General features: G+C 38.1%; 1 protein-coding gene and 1 long non-coding RNA gene across 2 annotated transcripts; both read left to right on the top strand.

The window, feature by feature from the left end:
• Positions 1–352: 352 nt before the first annotated feature.
• LOC133884632 (uncharacterized) lies at positions 353–2,979 on the top strand. Its single transcript, XR_009903147.1, has 4 exons — positions 353–637; positions 1,472–2,094; positions 2,194–2,257; positions 2,376–2,979. It is a non-coding gene; the product is annotated as an uncharacterized LOC133884632 (long non-coding RNA).
• Positions 2,980–11,463: 8,484 nt separating this feature from the next.
• Positions 11,464–16,787, top strand: LOC133884549 (uncharacterized). The gene is made up of 6 exons (XM_062324002.1): positions 11,464–11,746; positions 13,280–13,407; positions 13,505–13,608; positions 15,192–15,279; positions 16,055–16,116; positions 16,391–16,787. Exons 1-6 carry the CDS (start codon positions 11,634–11,636, stop codon positions 16,541–16,543), a joined length of 648 nt encoding a protein of 215 aa, XP_062179986.1. The 5' UTR covers positions 11,464–11,633; the 3' UTR covers positions 16,544–16,787.

Here is a 16,787-nt window from a genome sequence, read left to right as displayed (position 1 = left end):
GCCTTATTACAACCTCCTTAGATCAATAATTCAATATTGAACTGGTACTTCAATTTTTTTAATAAGATTGTAGGATGCTCTGGCGGAGACGATTTGAAGCTTTATTGGTTAAAATATTTTGTTCTTTGTACTCTTGGTATTTCATATATTCATTTCAAATAGCAAGCATTCGTGTCAATATTGTGGTGTCTACCCTTTGGAGACGTGGAGGACAGCTACATAGGCTACTGAATACAAGGGGACAAGGACATTCTCCAATAACATTGAATTAATATGTATCATATTGGTACGGCTTCTATTTCCTATGAGGCTAATCAATTTCCAATTTACTGGTAAGCTGTAACACAACGAAGAATGTTCTTTTTTGCAATCTAATTGAAGGCCTTCCGTTTTTCATATTTCTTTTTTCTCTACTATGTGCCTTTAAATTTTAAACTACTACTTGGAGTTATTGGGATTTGGGTTCCAGCGATTCTTCTCATTTCATTGTAGCAATATTCTATCACTTATTCTTGTTGTATTTTAAGTGAACATGTGCTCATTGTAAGTAATTATATTCTTGTTACAGATTTTAGACAAACATAGGGAAGCTATGGTATTCTATGGGACAATCTATAAGAAGCACCAATAAACATTAGTAAGTCACAAACTTTGACATCCTGCTACATTTTAACTGAACATGTGCCTATGAGATTATTTGATATCTCTGTCGCTGACACCATCAGCAGTTCTGCTGTCATGAACCCCTCCATGTATCCTTCACGAAGCACCAACCTGAATGCACATGTCTCTCTAGGATTTGGTTAGTTCACCCCTCCAATTGACTAATTTTACCCTCCATCAAGCTGGCAGTTTCTAAGATATCAAGTGATAATAGAGCCAATTTACTACTTTGTATGAGAAAAACATTTTGTGCGCACTTTTTATCATAGCAAGAGAACATGTGTTCAGATTCGTGCACAAAAGAAGGGGCCCTCCTATTCTAATTAGCTATTCTAAGATTGTATGGATTGGGGTTAGGTATGTTTTTAACTACTATGTGCTTATGTATGAAATCTACATATTTGTTGTAGTTCAAAACTAGCATCAGGACTCTAAAGGAACCCTACGTAATATTCCTGCTACCTTTCGTTAATCCCTGTTTTTTAGCTGATCACCTCATACCACTTAATGTTTCATATACCTCACTACTTATTAGTGTTCTAATTTGGGTAGAAAGACATCTCACTATGTCGGCTTGCACATTTACAATGTTGTGCTTCCCCTCTAAAAAATGTTGCTAAGGTATTGCATCGGTTAGGAACAAAAGGAATATCGGGGAAGTAGCAAAGCTGAGAGTAAGTGAAGAATTATGGGGTAGAGAAACTGCACAACTGCTTATCTTCCTACTTTGGTAAATTAATTCAAGTTCTTATACTATTTGAATAGATTGTGAATCAGATATACTTAAAATATTCCTCTTTGTTCTCAGGATTTCTTTGACATCAGAATGTTGCACTTGGTGGATCTTGAGGAGTTGTGTGCGAGCCAATACCTGCAACTGATAGCCAATCATCAGGTCAACTTTGAACAATAGATGGACATAGATGACTACAAATTGATGCTCAGAACATAAGCAAATAACCTGTTCCCAATTTGGCATGAAAGAGTCAAGAATACTAAAAAAAACAACCTAGTAGAGATTGAAGTCTAGAGACATCAGCCTCTGCATTCAATGATACATGGATATCATATATTTCTATGGTTACAATGAGTTCTAACATAGATAAAGTCAAAGACAATTTGCAAAACTGCCATGGATCATCTCAGAAGCAAGCAAACACGTCACAGTGAGGATATAGTGAACTCTTCATCAAGTATCCTTTTGATTCACGTCATATAGGATATGTATTAGTTTTGATTTCAAGCAATTAGATGCTATCAACATTGATTTTTGGTGTAAGGTGAAGGACTAGGATATTGTTTCATCAGCATATCACATGTAGTCATGATGATATACAGTTTAGATGATGGTTACATGCAGGTAAATAGTATTGCCTTCTCGCAAGCTTCTTCGGTTGTCCAGAGTGAAGGACCTAAAGATACAGTAGCACGGTATTATCCCCTATTATTGGCCTTGTTGCTTATGGATGCAGCTCTATCTTGAGATCTTCATATGGGAGATTTTGATGTGTATCATATGGTTGTCTTCAGGGCCTTCACATAGATCAGCTCTAAGCTAGCACATCCGGATGGAGATCATGCTCAACATGGCCAGGTTCTTATGATCTTATCCCTGCCCTTTCCTTCACAATGAATGAATAAGTGATAATTTTTAAATTGAATTCTGATGATTGGTTTGTTGTAACATGCATTGGTAAATTAAAATTGGACAGGGGATTGGAGTATCTTCATGAGGACTACCCTCCAGTGATCCATAGGGATCTAAAATTATCCAACATACTTTTAGATTTAGACTTTGATGCTAAGGTAACTGCTTCCCCTTTTCTTTGAGGTTAATTTATTTTATCATCCTAACTGCAGTTCAAAATGATGGAAATCGGTAAAAGTGCAACATTGTAGCTTCACCTCCTTTTATTTTACTTTAGTTAGCAGTAATCTCATTTGCTGTAAAATGTTTAGTACTTCAGTACACCATGGTCATTTTCCTCTGATGTGCAACAAAATGGCTCAATATGTGTGACCAAGAAGAGTTTTTCCATCCCCCCCTTGGCATCACTGGATAACTACTCATCTTTCAGATTATATATTAGTACAACGTTACAAATCTACTATCTTAATTCAATGAAGCAAGAACTGCTACTTTGTATGGTTTCCCTCTTCAATCTTTGGACGCCTCTATCTTCCTTACCTGACTGAGTATGTATTCATCATTCGGTTTGAGCTTATTTAGAATTTTCTTTGATCTTTTGTATGTCGATATAGAAACCCTTCTCGCCCAGTGTATATGAAAAATATAAATCTACATTGTCAATTAATGTTATTTATCGATTTCTATCCAAGGTTGATTCAATCATAAGTGTCTATGGAAGTTCTACATCTAAATTTCCAAATGCCGTGGGGCTCATTAAGCTAATGATGACAAATATTGTAGCATGATAATATTTGGCTCCCGTTGCAGCGCACGGGCATGTAACTAGTAAACTTAAAGGCTGAATGTTACGGAGGTTTCTCTGTGCAAGGATTTTTGGACATCGGCACATTGTAGCCATTTTGGTTGTTGGACTTATGCATATTGAGAATCTAAAAAATGGTAGCATAGAGCATGCTAGAATATATGGATTTGCAAATTTTCTTTAAAGAAAAAATTTATCATATGTGCATTGTGAGAAAAAAAAGGGGAGAGAGATGACCACTAATATAACAAATCTATGTGCGTTCACATAAGTTTCAAATGCAGATTTTGGGGGAAGTTTCAATATGTTGTAGCCACGGTTGAAGTTTCATATTTATGTTAAAGAAAATTTCAATAGGTACCAACCAAGTTTTGCCCCATTTGAAAAGTGGGAGTTCTCTTTTGTTCCTATGAAATTGAATTGATACTTGTGAAATCCCTACAAATTTCTATGAAAATTCTTTCTTCGAAAATAGGCCCCAAGTTTCAAGGAAGGTTCAAGTCGTGAAAACATGCTTCATGCATAATGGGTTTGTTTCAATTGCCTAGAAACAAACTAAATACTAAACACTTTTCTAGACCTACAGACAAAGATCCAACTAGCCAAATAATCCCATCCCACCACATATAAAACCAACTCACTACCAAATTCTAACCACCCCATCTTCCTCACCCACCCATGTGCCTCATCCCATGTTAATGTGGGCTCCCACCTCGCACGACCTATATCGCTACATTAGGTGGCTATCGGCGCCAAGGCAACACTTGAGATGATCGATCCCTCTTCCTCCACCCCACCTCCACCTCTGTTTGACATCTTCCATAACATCGGTAGCCAACCATTCGCTATTGGATCCACTACCTTCTTTGTCGGAATTCACTACCAACCAAGGATCTCACTCGCTAGTCTCCACCCTCTAGCAATATTGCATCCCATGGTTCCACCACCACCTCGTCGCATTGCAACCTCTGCCTCCCACCTCTAGGACACCACCTCCCCTTCATTCCTCTAAGGTTGGATGTGGAGGTGAACCTTGAACACTAACCCCATGCCCACTCTAAGTTTGCCTCTACTATTGGAGAAAAGAGGTAGGAAGGTGACTGGTCTTCTGTTAGTGTTCAATGGACTGAAAAAACTAGCTTTATAGTTGGAACATACAATGACTTGCATGGAGTGTCAGAAATACTAATTTTTCCTTAATTGATGTGTTTGAATAGATACATAACCTTTGGCCAAAAAAAGTTTTTTTAATTAGGAAGAAGAGTATAGCTTAAACTTACACTAAATTCTTGTGCAAGCTGCTCCCATAGGTGGGGCTAACATTAGCAACTAATACAAACACTGAAGGACTTATGGAATGTTGTAGATCCTGAAGTATAAGAATCTCTTCATCCCTCCTACGTCTCTCCATCATTGTTCCATCACTTCACATTCAGTGCCCGCTTCCTCCTTTTAGATATCGTCCTAAGCAAATGCTACCTCTCCACATTGTCTCTACTAGACTTCTCCTATCATTAACCGCTACATATGCCACTTCATTCTAACCTGGTTGTGCTCATTTTCACTCTCCACTACCTTGATGCCTTGACACATATATGGACACCATGTTATCATATGATCAACTTGCAACCTTGCCTTCTGTTAGGAGTGGTATAGAATAGGGGCAACATGGGGTGGAGGAGGTGGCAACATAGAGAGGATAGGTGGAATGATGAAAGAACATAGAGGGGGGAGAGTTGAGATGGGGTAGAGGGGAAGGTTGCGTGTTGAGGTGATCATGGTGTGTGGATTAAAGGAAGAAGGTGTCCATGTCAGGTGGGATGACAAGAGGGGAGAAAGAGCATTGGTAGGTCTGGGGAGTGGGGCAAGACTAAGAATATGTTGTGATATTCTTTTAGTAAGGGAGCAATCCTAATTAATGTTATGACAAATTGATCATTGTTAATCTAAGGTTGCAAAATAATTCGGGTAGGTGACATATACACGATTTTCTAGCTTCTTTTATATGGAATTTTCTGAGTTGTGATAGCTATGAGAACATGAAAATACTAGAATTGACCTCACGCCTTATAGCAGGTGAGTGCACACCTCATCCTTCACCCCCAGCCTCATCCCTTCGCGCTAGCCAATAGATCCCATCCACCATCACCATCTCTCCTGTCTTGACGTGCCCTTGTCTACTACAAAAGTGCCTTCACTGCCAGATCTAAAGTGTCCTTCATTGCCGTAGGGATTGGTGATGTCCTAAGAGGAGGGTGAATTAGGACACTTAGAAACTAATGGCTCCAAAAAATTCAAAAAATAAATGTATCTCAATTTCTATCTAACTGTGCTCTATGTGTATCTAGTATGTCTACTCTATCGCTCAAGAGAATTGCAACATACTCTAGCAAAGTAAATTGCAAGTATGTAAATGCGGAAACGTAAATAAGGTAGAAGACAAATTCGGCACAAGGGATTTTTATCCTGTGGTATCAGTGGCACACAAGCCACCCCTAGTCCACGTTAGAGCTCCACAAAGGATATGCTCCCGGTCGTCAAGTCTCTTCCAATCACGACTCCTGAGCTACCAAGTCACCAAGACAAGGCCTCAAGCATGATGAGCCACCAAGCCATCAAGGCGAGGTCTCACCACTAACCTCTCTTCCAATCACTTGCCGCCGTAATCACTTTAGAGCTTGAGCCACCAAGGCAAGAGTCTCTGTGTCCCCATACACGTGTCTTGCCACCGCTCCACACCAAGTTGGAGGGTCAACATGCTTGAGCAACTTTGGCTCAAGTTGCTAACGAGTCACCAAGACTCTAAGACGTCAGTATACCACTTGGTATAACCTAGGATCACTCTTTGATCCTTTTTCAAACTGTAGCACCTAGCTAAAATTCACTTTAGGCTTATAATCACTAACCACTCACTAATATTGTGCTTAATTAACTTGGATGATCACTTTAAGCACTTTGGCGGTTTAGATGTCTTCTTAAGTGTTTCTGTATTTCTCTGGACTCTAACAACATGCCACGCCTTAAAATGACTGACTGGAGGGGTATTTATAACCTCAAACTCGCGCAGTAGCCATTAACCCAACGAATTAGAAAAGGTGTTAATACTAGATTGTCCGATGACAATAGTAGTACAATCACCGGACAATCCAGTGAGTACACTATCAGAAACTAGCCATTGGATTCCACTCAAAGTTATCCTAAACACTGGGCACTACGGTGTATACTTCATCTCCATCACCGGACTATCCGGTGAGTACATTTGAGTCATCCGAGCCTCTGCAGTCTCTTTGTGTAAAGCACTCTGGTGTAAGCATCTGGTGCACTTCCTTTTTACACCGGACTGTCTGGTCATTTGTTCTTCATCCTTCAGTACTCATAAATGCCTCTACAAGAAATGCTCTAGTGTGTTGTTCTTCCTCATCACTGGACTATCCGGTCAGTTGGATCTTCTCTTCTTTTCCATAGAAATGCTCCGGTATAACTATCTCTGTCATCACCGGACTATCTAGTTAGTTCATCCATCTGCTTCAACAGATGCAACCTCTATGGTAGAAATACTTCGGTGTGATCCTTCGGTACGCACAAGCTAATCACCGGACCATCTTGTGGGTTGCTCTTCAGTCTTCAACAGCTACAACCTTCTCCAAAGGAAATACTTCGGTGAGTGCAACACATTGTGCACCGGACTATCCAGTGAGACAAATCTTCATGAGACTTCTCCGATTCAACCAAGTTCTGTCCTGTCTATGGTGGCTTCTTGATGTATTGCATCTATGAGATCTACTAACATATATTCTTGATAAACATGTTAATCCCAATAACTATGTTATCATTAATCACCAAAATCATAATCATGGCCTAAAATGGTCATTTTCGCTATAATCTCCCCCCTTTTTGATAATTGATGACAACATAACCAAAGCAAGTGAAAAATAATAAATGATACAATTGTAAAGAGCACAAAACCTTACCAAGTTACTTGGATGCATATTCTTACCACTTAGTCCCCTTTGTTGTGGCTTCATCTTTCTCCATTAGCACTATCTCCCTTGATCGATCCATGCAAGAGCTTCTTCATTGCATGCTCTTGATACCAAATGTAGATGAGTCCCCCTTTGACAGCCTTAGCATCTTGCTTCCTTTCTTATTCTCCACTAGACACGCCTCTTACTTTGGTCGTCAAACTTCTCCTCCTTCGTCAACAATCTCAAGAAGGGTTACAATCACATGTTGAACTCGAGAAAGAGCATTAGAGCATATGCAAGAGAGCTCCGGGGACTTGTAGATTGCTCCATGAGACTACAAAAGATATCACTTGAAATACATATTAGTCTCAAAGTCACAACTCTTAGGATATACTCCCACTTAATGTGTGCAAACAAGTGTTAAATACTTGTAAGAGATATGCACTTGTTATTGATAATGAAGAGGAATTTATCCTATAGATTGATTCAGAGCACATAAAGGATACCAATTCAAAAAATAGTGTCATGTAAGGAACCTACAACTAGTAAATCATATAGGTTGCTTATGAGAGAGAGAAACATAAGCAACATACCATATGAAAAATTTACACTAGGTATTGCAATAAATAGAAATAAGCATATGAAATCCTAGACAAGACAAAGGTATAAATTTAAAGGATATTGCATTTAGTACCTTTCACCTTTGGTTGGGGTATATGATGATCATGATCTTTATCAATGAGTTGAATCTTGTACACTTGGTTTCTTTGCTTGAACCTTCACTTGATCTTGTGAGCCAAGTCTCTAAATCTTCGAGCCAACTTGTGGACTTCAAGTCTTCTCCCAAGGGCCCTTTTATGTTGGTGATGACTTCCTTGGCATCCAAATGGGTTGGTTCCCCCCTGTCCTTTCTCCTAAGCATGTGTGTAATCACCTTGCTATTGCCCTTCTTCTTGATGTTATAGTGGTTGCTCTTGATCTTGACCTTGTAGTTGGGATTGATCTAGAGGTTGGAGGTCTTGTTCGAGAGATTCGTCATCATCTTCTTCTTCTTGGTCTCCTTCTTGACTTGCTTGAATTGGAAGGACTTGTGGCTTTCTTGATAGCATTTGAAGCATGTCACGGTTGACTCCTCCACAAGCTTCTTTACCATGGTAGTACGGTTATCTTGAGGAGGTTGGACATGTTCTTTACCCTTTAATCTTGACAAGTCCTTCTTGAGGTTCTCCACTTTTTGCTTAATCTCATCATTTTCTTATGTAATGAGATCATTAGATAGTTCTAAAATATATTCTCAAAGTATTTCTTATTGCAAATGGGTGAGCATGATATATCAATCAAATCATCGCAAGAAATAGATGCATCTACCTTAGGATTAAAATTAAATAGAGAGGTAGATTGCTTCAAAGGGACCTTAGTTTGAGATTTAATGCACTCAAATTTTATCTTAAGCTCTCCATGCTCCTTGTTTAGCAAATTGAATTTGCTCAATAATTGCTCATAATTAGAAACAAAAGTAGCATGAATGTAATTGAGGGCATTGAATTTCTTAAGTTCTTTAGATTGTTCCTTAAGGACCCTTTGTTGCTCATTTATCAAGTCAAGAGGTTCTTGTTGAGTGGGAGAATCCTTATCGGATTCATCATCACTTACATCACATTTCATACATTTGGCCATAAGGCACTTGTGTGATGACAACTTGCGTAATGACAACCTTGAAGAAAAACTTCTCTTGGAGGAGTGTGTGGTGAATCTCTCATCACTTGAGTTTGAATCTTCATCTTTACTCACCCATCTTTTCATACTTGCAAATGCTTTGGCTCTTCCCTTTGTCTCTCTTTTGCTCTGTCTTTTTCTCATTTTTGATATGATCAATTGTTTTGACTAAGTTTTTCACGGAGATTCGGTGATCAATCTTGGTATTTGATCTTTTTGATGTTCTTCTCCACTTGAGAGATGTGCTTGACGACATCAGTATCTATCTCTTCATCGCTCGAGGTGCTTTGCTCATCTTCACTGCTCTTTTCATCTTTATCTTCATCATCTTCGTTTGAACTTGACTCTTGCTCTTGCCTTATCATCTTTGCCTTCATGTGTGGATATGGTGCTTGTTTGCTTGTGAGAGTAAGGTCCTTGTACATATATGTTTACTATAGCTTCAGTTAATTTTATTTTCATGTTGCTGATCACAGGGTAGAGTTGTTCTTTGATTAAGTGTATGTGCTCACACATAGATGTTAGGTTGCTTATGTATATGAATTTACTTAACCTTGTAGGCTTACTATTGCTATATCCTCAATGCATAATCCTTGGAGTTAAGCTATTTATATATGCTCTACATTGATTAAGTCATACGAGTATCTTCGTACTCACGCTGCTCTTTCAGGTTTCGCTGGTGTGGACGAGTTAGTCTTAGGCTACTTCGTATCCGCCGGTGTTGGTGGCGAGCAAGAGTAGTGCATCCAACTCTTTGGCGATGTTTTTGGGGCGGTGCCTATGGGCATATGGCGTCGTCCTCTCTTTGTTGTGGTTAGGTTTAATCTTTCGCTGCTTAGTTGCTTCTTTTATTGTAAATTCATGTAAATGGTTGCTTGACTAAAAACTTGTAATATAATTTAAATTACTCACTCTTTATTAAGTTTGGTTGTGATTGCTTATGTTAGAAAGGTATGTGTTCCGATCTTAGGTACAAAACACGTGCTGGGACTATCAGAATGATATTCTGATTAATGGTTGAAGTTGTGATTATGTAAATAATTGACTTGGTGATTAACTAAAATATTATTTGGACGGTTCCTCATAAACACATACCGGTAGTGATACTCATTATCACTGTCGGTTGGTAATACAAATTGGTAGTGATACTTGACGAATTATCACCGTCTGTTCATGACTAGAGTCGGCAGTGATAGTTAGTCTATCACCACCGGTTCATAAGAAGGACCGACAATAATATTATCATTACCGGTTTGTGGCTAGAACTGACAGTGATAGTCAAGTTTCGTTGTCGATTTTTTTCGAATGTATTTTTAGTGCTGATCTTTAATACGAATCGGTAACGATACTCCATCATTACCGGCTCGTAAGGAACCGACATTTATGAACCAACATATAAGATCTATTCTATAGTAGTGATCATCTTCTTCACCACCACCAGTGACCATAGCCAGCGGAGCGTTGAAGTCCTTGGTACCGCTGCCTCCTCTTTTTTTCCCTTTAACTCTAACCCTAAACTTTGGTGGTTACGACTACCTCCATGCTGAAATCGAGTACCAGCACGGTGTGTTTGGAGCATACTCATGATAAGGCACATGAGAGAAATGTTCTGAGAAGATTCACACAAAAATCTCCATAGCATGAAAAAATAGTCTACGGTGGGCTTACGGCAAATAAACATCAAACTTTATTCTTCGTGGGAAGGATAAAGTTAGGAAAGGATAGTAAAGATAAAGCTTAACACGCGCAAAGTCTAACCTTCCAATGTCACAATGTATATATATTTTTCTCAGTCTTCAAAGTAGATGTTGACTAAGTTTTTCTCTCAAAATATATCATTTATAACTACAAAACCTGTATAGTGTAAAATTATTTTATATTATAAATCTAGTTGTGTAATTTTTATACACTAGAAATTCTTATAATTTAATTAAATATTAGTTAAATTACATAAAATTTGATTTTTCTAAAATACACCTACTATTTCTAAACAGAGAAAATATAGAATACTAATACGAACAACATAGTAGTCAAAAGCAAAAGCAAAAGGTTCAAATTACTCTCATAAACTATTACTAAGTGTCTCTATAATCCTTTGAACTCTAAAACCGTATATCGAACCTCCAAACTTAAAATACAAGATCACATAACCTCTGGAGTGGTTTGCAACAATAGTTTTGATGACGTGACTGCCACATCATCTGTTTTTGCTATGTGGCTATCGCGTCATCTCTCTTGTGTTTTAGAACTAAGTTAGCTTAGGCACTGACGGAGCTCGTTGTATATGGTCTTAGTCGTCTGGCCCGAGAGAGAGGATAATGGGAGGGAGAGAGAGACCAGCGAGAGGGAGAGAAAGATAGAGAGAGGCCGACCGGAGGGAGAGATAGGCTGGCAGGAAAGGTTTGAGTAAGAAAAATATGATATGTGGGTCTACTTTACGTGTGCACTGCTATATCTGTGAAAATGATATGGTGAACTACCATATTAGTAAATAATCGATAAAAGTCACTCTAGAGATTATATGATCTGGTATTTAAAGTTCAAAAATTAAATAAATAATTTTAAAGTTTGTGTTATTCGAATACTGAAATAGTTCAAGAGAGTAATTTAGATTTTTTAAAGTAAAAATAAAACTAACTAAATAAAGGAAATCAAAATCCCCTACTCTGCTTCGTTTCCACGCGCACGAAACCCTCGATAAGAAACCCCCTGATTCCCCTCGCCACAATCACTCCTCGCCGCCTCCAAAGCCACCCCGAGATCGGCCCGGTTCCGCCGCCCGGACCCCGGGGGTCCCCTTCCCCTCCTCGATCCGTTCGGGCGGCCGGCCGGCAGCATGGTGTTCTACTTCAAGGCGCGGCCTGAGGCCGGCGACTACACCATCTTCATGGGGCTGGACAAGCACGAGAACGAGGACCTCATCAAGTACGGCTTCCCCGAGGACATCTGGTAACCACCGTTCTCTTCCGCCTCTCCTCTTTTGCTTTGAAGGATTATGAATTGGCCTCCTGCGAGCCTACGCTTTACTTACGCAAGGACATACGTGAAGTTCTTGAGTGTATTAGTAATTGGAGATTTTGTTGATGCATAATATCCTTGTGTGTGTGTTGGGGGGGGGGGGGGGGTGGGGTTTGCTGTCAATTAGTCCGCTTGTGGTTAGCCGACAGTTCCTTACCTAGAAGAGCAGATTCGCAGTAGTTGTTGTCTGTTATGATGTTTTCATGGTTCAGGATCTGATATATAGCTAGAGTGACTGTAATAGGGAGGACTAAACGTAATTGTTCTATGGAGGAAGTGCTTGTTAGTAATTGGGAAGAATTGATATGCAGCTAGAGTGGCTGTAGTTTCGACTGAAATTGGGAGGACTAAGCGTAATTGCTCTATGGAGTAAGTGCTTATTAGCAGTTGGACATTGTTTCAAATAAGTTTTGCCTACTTTGTGTATGTACTTTTATTTTCGTTGGAAATAATAACTGTAATGTAGATATTCTATTCTTCTCACTGTTGCAGAATGTTTAGTCAGCACAATTCGTTGATAGGTGGACATGTTGGAGACGTGGCAGGCTATGGTCTTTATTTTTTCTTTTCTTTTGAGACAAAATTTTTATTGTCCTATGGCACATTTTGTACATAAGCATGAAGCTAAACTAGCTTTGAACTTCATGCATGCTTATGCTTGCTTTTTAGGTTCCAGAATTATGAAAAGCTGAGTAGATTCTTAGCTTTCCAGTACTGATTTTTGTCATTGTGTACTTGTGTGCTTAGATTCAGTAGCAAGAAATTAACCATAGTGGTTAGTAGAGTGAAATAGCTTTTGAAATAGTTTCTATACACCTTCTGAGATAAGATAGGTCTGTAAATGTTAATTTGAATAACGACTAAAAATATTTTTAAAACTTTGTTCAAAATTTCTTGGCATATACAGTTTTTCATTTGCTCGATTTCGTCTGTTTCATTATTAGTTGGCACATTGTTTTTTCTTGTGTGGTACCATGTTTTGTTGTATTCTAATGTTGGGTGTGCTAATAGGAGCTACTGATGTTCTGCGAGTCTTGTATTAAGGTTTGCAGTAGGAATTTATGAATCCTCAGTATCTGGTGTGCCGTTTTTAAATTATTGAAGTTCTGTTAAGACTTGTTAGTTTTGGAACTAATCAAGCTCAAATCTAATGGAATCAATTGCTAGTTAAGTGAACCTTAAGTGCCCTTCTAACATAGGTTGTGATTTTTTTTCTTCTTTATCTTAGGTTGTCTCATACAAATTATAAGACAATTGCCCATCTTTTTCTTTTGTTTATTTTGTATTTCACCTTTTGTACTTATACCATAGCTTCTTACTAAATGAAATGCTGCCTGAGCATAGATCTATAAAATGTGCTTTATTCATTGCATTTTCTCGTTAATTCTTGGAACTAAGGGTAGTTGTAGTTTTCAGAGCCATCTTGTCATGCTCTGTATCTCAAACTAGTTTTGGTGAACACAGGTTCCATGTAGACAAGATGTCCTCTGCACATGTATATGTGAGATTGAATAAAGGTCAGACAATGGAAGACATAAGTGAAGGTCTGCTGGAAGACTGTGCGCAGCTTGTTAAAGCTAATTCCATTCAAGGTTGACATATTTCATGTTTTACCTTTGCTTGCAAGGATGCTCGATATTATACAAGCTGTAGTCTGGCACATGTGATGATTTCATCTTTTTGATGCAGGTAATAAAGTCAATAACATTGATGTAGTTTATACTCCATGGTACAATTTGAAGAAGACCCCTTCAATGGATGTGGGTCAAGTTGGTTTTCACAACCCTAAATTGGTGAGAGCCCATCATCTTATTTTTTGTTCACTTTTTTTACAGCAGGATTATGCGTATATGATTTTGTATATATCTTCATAAAATTTATATGTTTTGAATCTAAAATTTTGTGTGCCGGATAAATTTGAACTGATAGGTTTCCCTACTAGAAAGCTAATATCTTGATCTGCATTTGATGGAAAAATGTTCTTATTGTAGCTTTGTAAGCAATCCGAGCTGGTTTAGAATCACATAATTTAGTTTCGTTTTATCAGCTTTGAATGCCCCTTATTCTTTATTTGTAGGTATTTTTCGAATTTATTCTGTATTGACTATGCAATCCTTGGAATTACTTTTGGTAGCATATTTACTATCATGAGCTATGCAAGATTTGAGAGAATGCAAGATTGCATAGTCAATACTAGCTTCGTTTAAAGAGAATGCAAGATTCACTTGGGTTGGCACTTTCTATGGAGGGATTTGAGAGAGTGAACATCGACGAGTGTTCCCTTAGCTATACCAGTATAAGCTATGACATGTGCACATGGACTTGAAGTATTGTATTTGTGAGAATGCAGAGATGGAAATCAGATTAATTACTAATATGTGTTAATGTTCATTGTTTATCATGTACTAGCCGAGCCGTGGACTATCCCTTTTTAGTTCTGATGCTTAGTCAAACGGTTTTGTTTTTAATATATTAGTATGATATAGCTAAAATTCATATGTTACTAGCTGTGGAGATTATTCTACTTATCTTTTAGTGGGTCACTTTGTTGCTAGTTGTTTCTATTAGAGTTCTACGTAAAGCATGTTTGTGTTTATTCAATGGCAGATGGTGACTTATTGTTATTAACTGTGGTGTTGAGCTATATCTTTATGATTGCAATTAGATGTTAGTTTGTACTTTGTCCCTCTTGGTCATGAAATAAGTATGGGAAGTGCTGTTGAAATTTCGTTATAATGAAGTTCTAATTTAGATGGTACCATTTTGTACCCAGTGTTGGGTTTTGGGGGTGTTGCATCATGTGAAATGGAAAGGTTTTATTCTTATGATTTCTAAACAATTTAAAATAATATTAGCTAGCTTAGCACCTATACTACCATATATATTGTTGGAGTTTCTCTGACTACTTATTATTCGTCATTAGCTCTTGTTTTTCATTTTTCCTATACTGAATCATTATAATTTATTATTTCCTCCTAAGGCCGCTCCCAATGCTAGTTTCTTAAACATTAATTAGATATCCACCTAAGCAAAAAGATGATGTGGCAAGCAATTTAAAGATATGAGGGAATGAACTTGCTTCTTATGGAAGAAACTATTTCTTTGAGTAATCCTAGATGATTGTGAGACAATAAATTGCCTTGGAAATCCTTAAGAAACTAACAATACACATGCATGCATTGCAAGCTTGTTTCTTAAGAGCAATTTCTTATTTTCTCTCTTCTCTTAGACATCATCTAAGAAACAAGGCATTGGGAGTGGCCTAACAACCTATTAATTTTTGTCAATTGTCAATGCACTGTTTTTTCAGTACATGGACTAAAACTGATGAACCACTCTAATTATAATATCCCTAATTGATGTATTCTTTTTGCAGGTTCGGACTGTTAAAGTAGAAAAGCGGATCAATGAGATTGTGAATCGCTTGAATAAGACAAAGGTGGAGCGGAGGCCTGACTTGAAGGGTATAGAACATTTCTTTGCAAGAATCCATTATGCTCATTTTTTGTGGCAGTATGCTACCTTAGTTGCTTCAAACAGAACATGATTAAATGTCTTGTTTTGTTTTGGGCTTTTCAAAGCCATTATTTGTTTTGCATCTTATTGTTTCCTTGGAGACAGACAACCAAGGGAAATGAGGATGTTATGTCGTGCATAAACTAGACCCTTACGATTTGAAGGTTACATCTAGATGCGCAAAAAAAAGAGATATTATAGTAACTACTCCCTCCGATTGCAAATGTAGGTCGTTTTAGACTTGTGCACAAGGATTAAGAAAGTAGATCAAATGATCTTGTTGTTCTTCATTTATTCTGTATTGGAAAAGATAACTCATTCATTTGTGAGAGTTGTAGCATTTATTAAATAAGGGCAAGACAGGAATATGAGAGAAAAAAATGCATAGAAGTTCGAGAATGACTTATATTTAGAGAATAGTTGATGAAGCTAAAACGACCTACATTTACAACTAGAGGGAGTACTAAGAACTTAAATTGGAGATCTCTACCATGGGTGGGAGAACCATGGAAATTGCTTCCCTATTTGGTTTGTATTTGTTAGGCCTATGAACAAAGACATGATCGGTGATGTTTTGTGTTTTTGTTTTTTTGTTTTTTTTTTAACTGAACGAGAGATTTTAGTGTTGCCTTGGTTTGATTCATTGGCTTGCCCCTCTAGTATTTTTGTGTTAGTTTGTGTTATTGCCTATTGAATCCAGAATCATGACATCTTTTGCTGCAGCTGAAAGAGAGGCTGTGAGTGCTGCAGAAAAGGCAGAAAGAAAGGTGCAGCTTAGAGACAAAGTAAGCTATTTCCTTATGTTTCTGTGTGCGAGTTATATGTTATGAAACCAAAGGTCTACAGTCTATACAATTGATTCTCTTGTAACAAATGCTAGAATGTATCAAATTATATTTACGCGCAGCACTGGTTGTCATAAACCTGTAGCTCTGTAGTGTTGTTGGGGACTGGTCACTGGATGAATATTGATCGAATGGGTGTTTATACCACATGATAAAATTGCTGAACTACTTACATTGAGAATGACTGGGTTTTGTTTATCTTATTTTGTTTCAGAAACGTAGGGAAGAGATGGAGAGGCTTGAGAAGGAGAAGCAGGCTGAAATCAGGAGCTACAAGGGCCTGATGGTCCAAGAGAAGATGACTTCCAACAAGCAAATCGCGTCTGGCAGCAAGACCTTGCAAGAACTCGAAGAAGACTTCATGTGAGAGGAGGACGTGACAATTTCATGCTCAAGAGCTCTGTGAACTGCTTCTGTCAAAGACAGGAAAGGTGTCGCTGGCTTGCGAGATACTGGATCTGATAACTCATGGGCGGGCCATGACCTGATATGATTGTTGCACTTATGGTCTTTGCAGACCTGTTTGGTGGTGTAACAACAATGCGTGCTGTAAGTGCGGTTGACATATTATTGATCAGTTAATCATCAATCGAAATCGGTATTGCAACTCA

Source organism: Phragmites australis, chromosome 11 (assembly GCF_958298935.1).
Source record: "Phragmites australis chromosome 11, lpPhrAust1.1, whole genome shotgun sequence".
NCBI lineage: Eukaryota > Viridiplantae > Streptophyta > Magnoliopsida > Poales > Poaceae > Phragmites > Phragmites australis.
The sequence above is the reverse complement of the archived record's forward strand: the minus strand, read 5'-3'. Positions and strand labels throughout refer to the sequence as shown.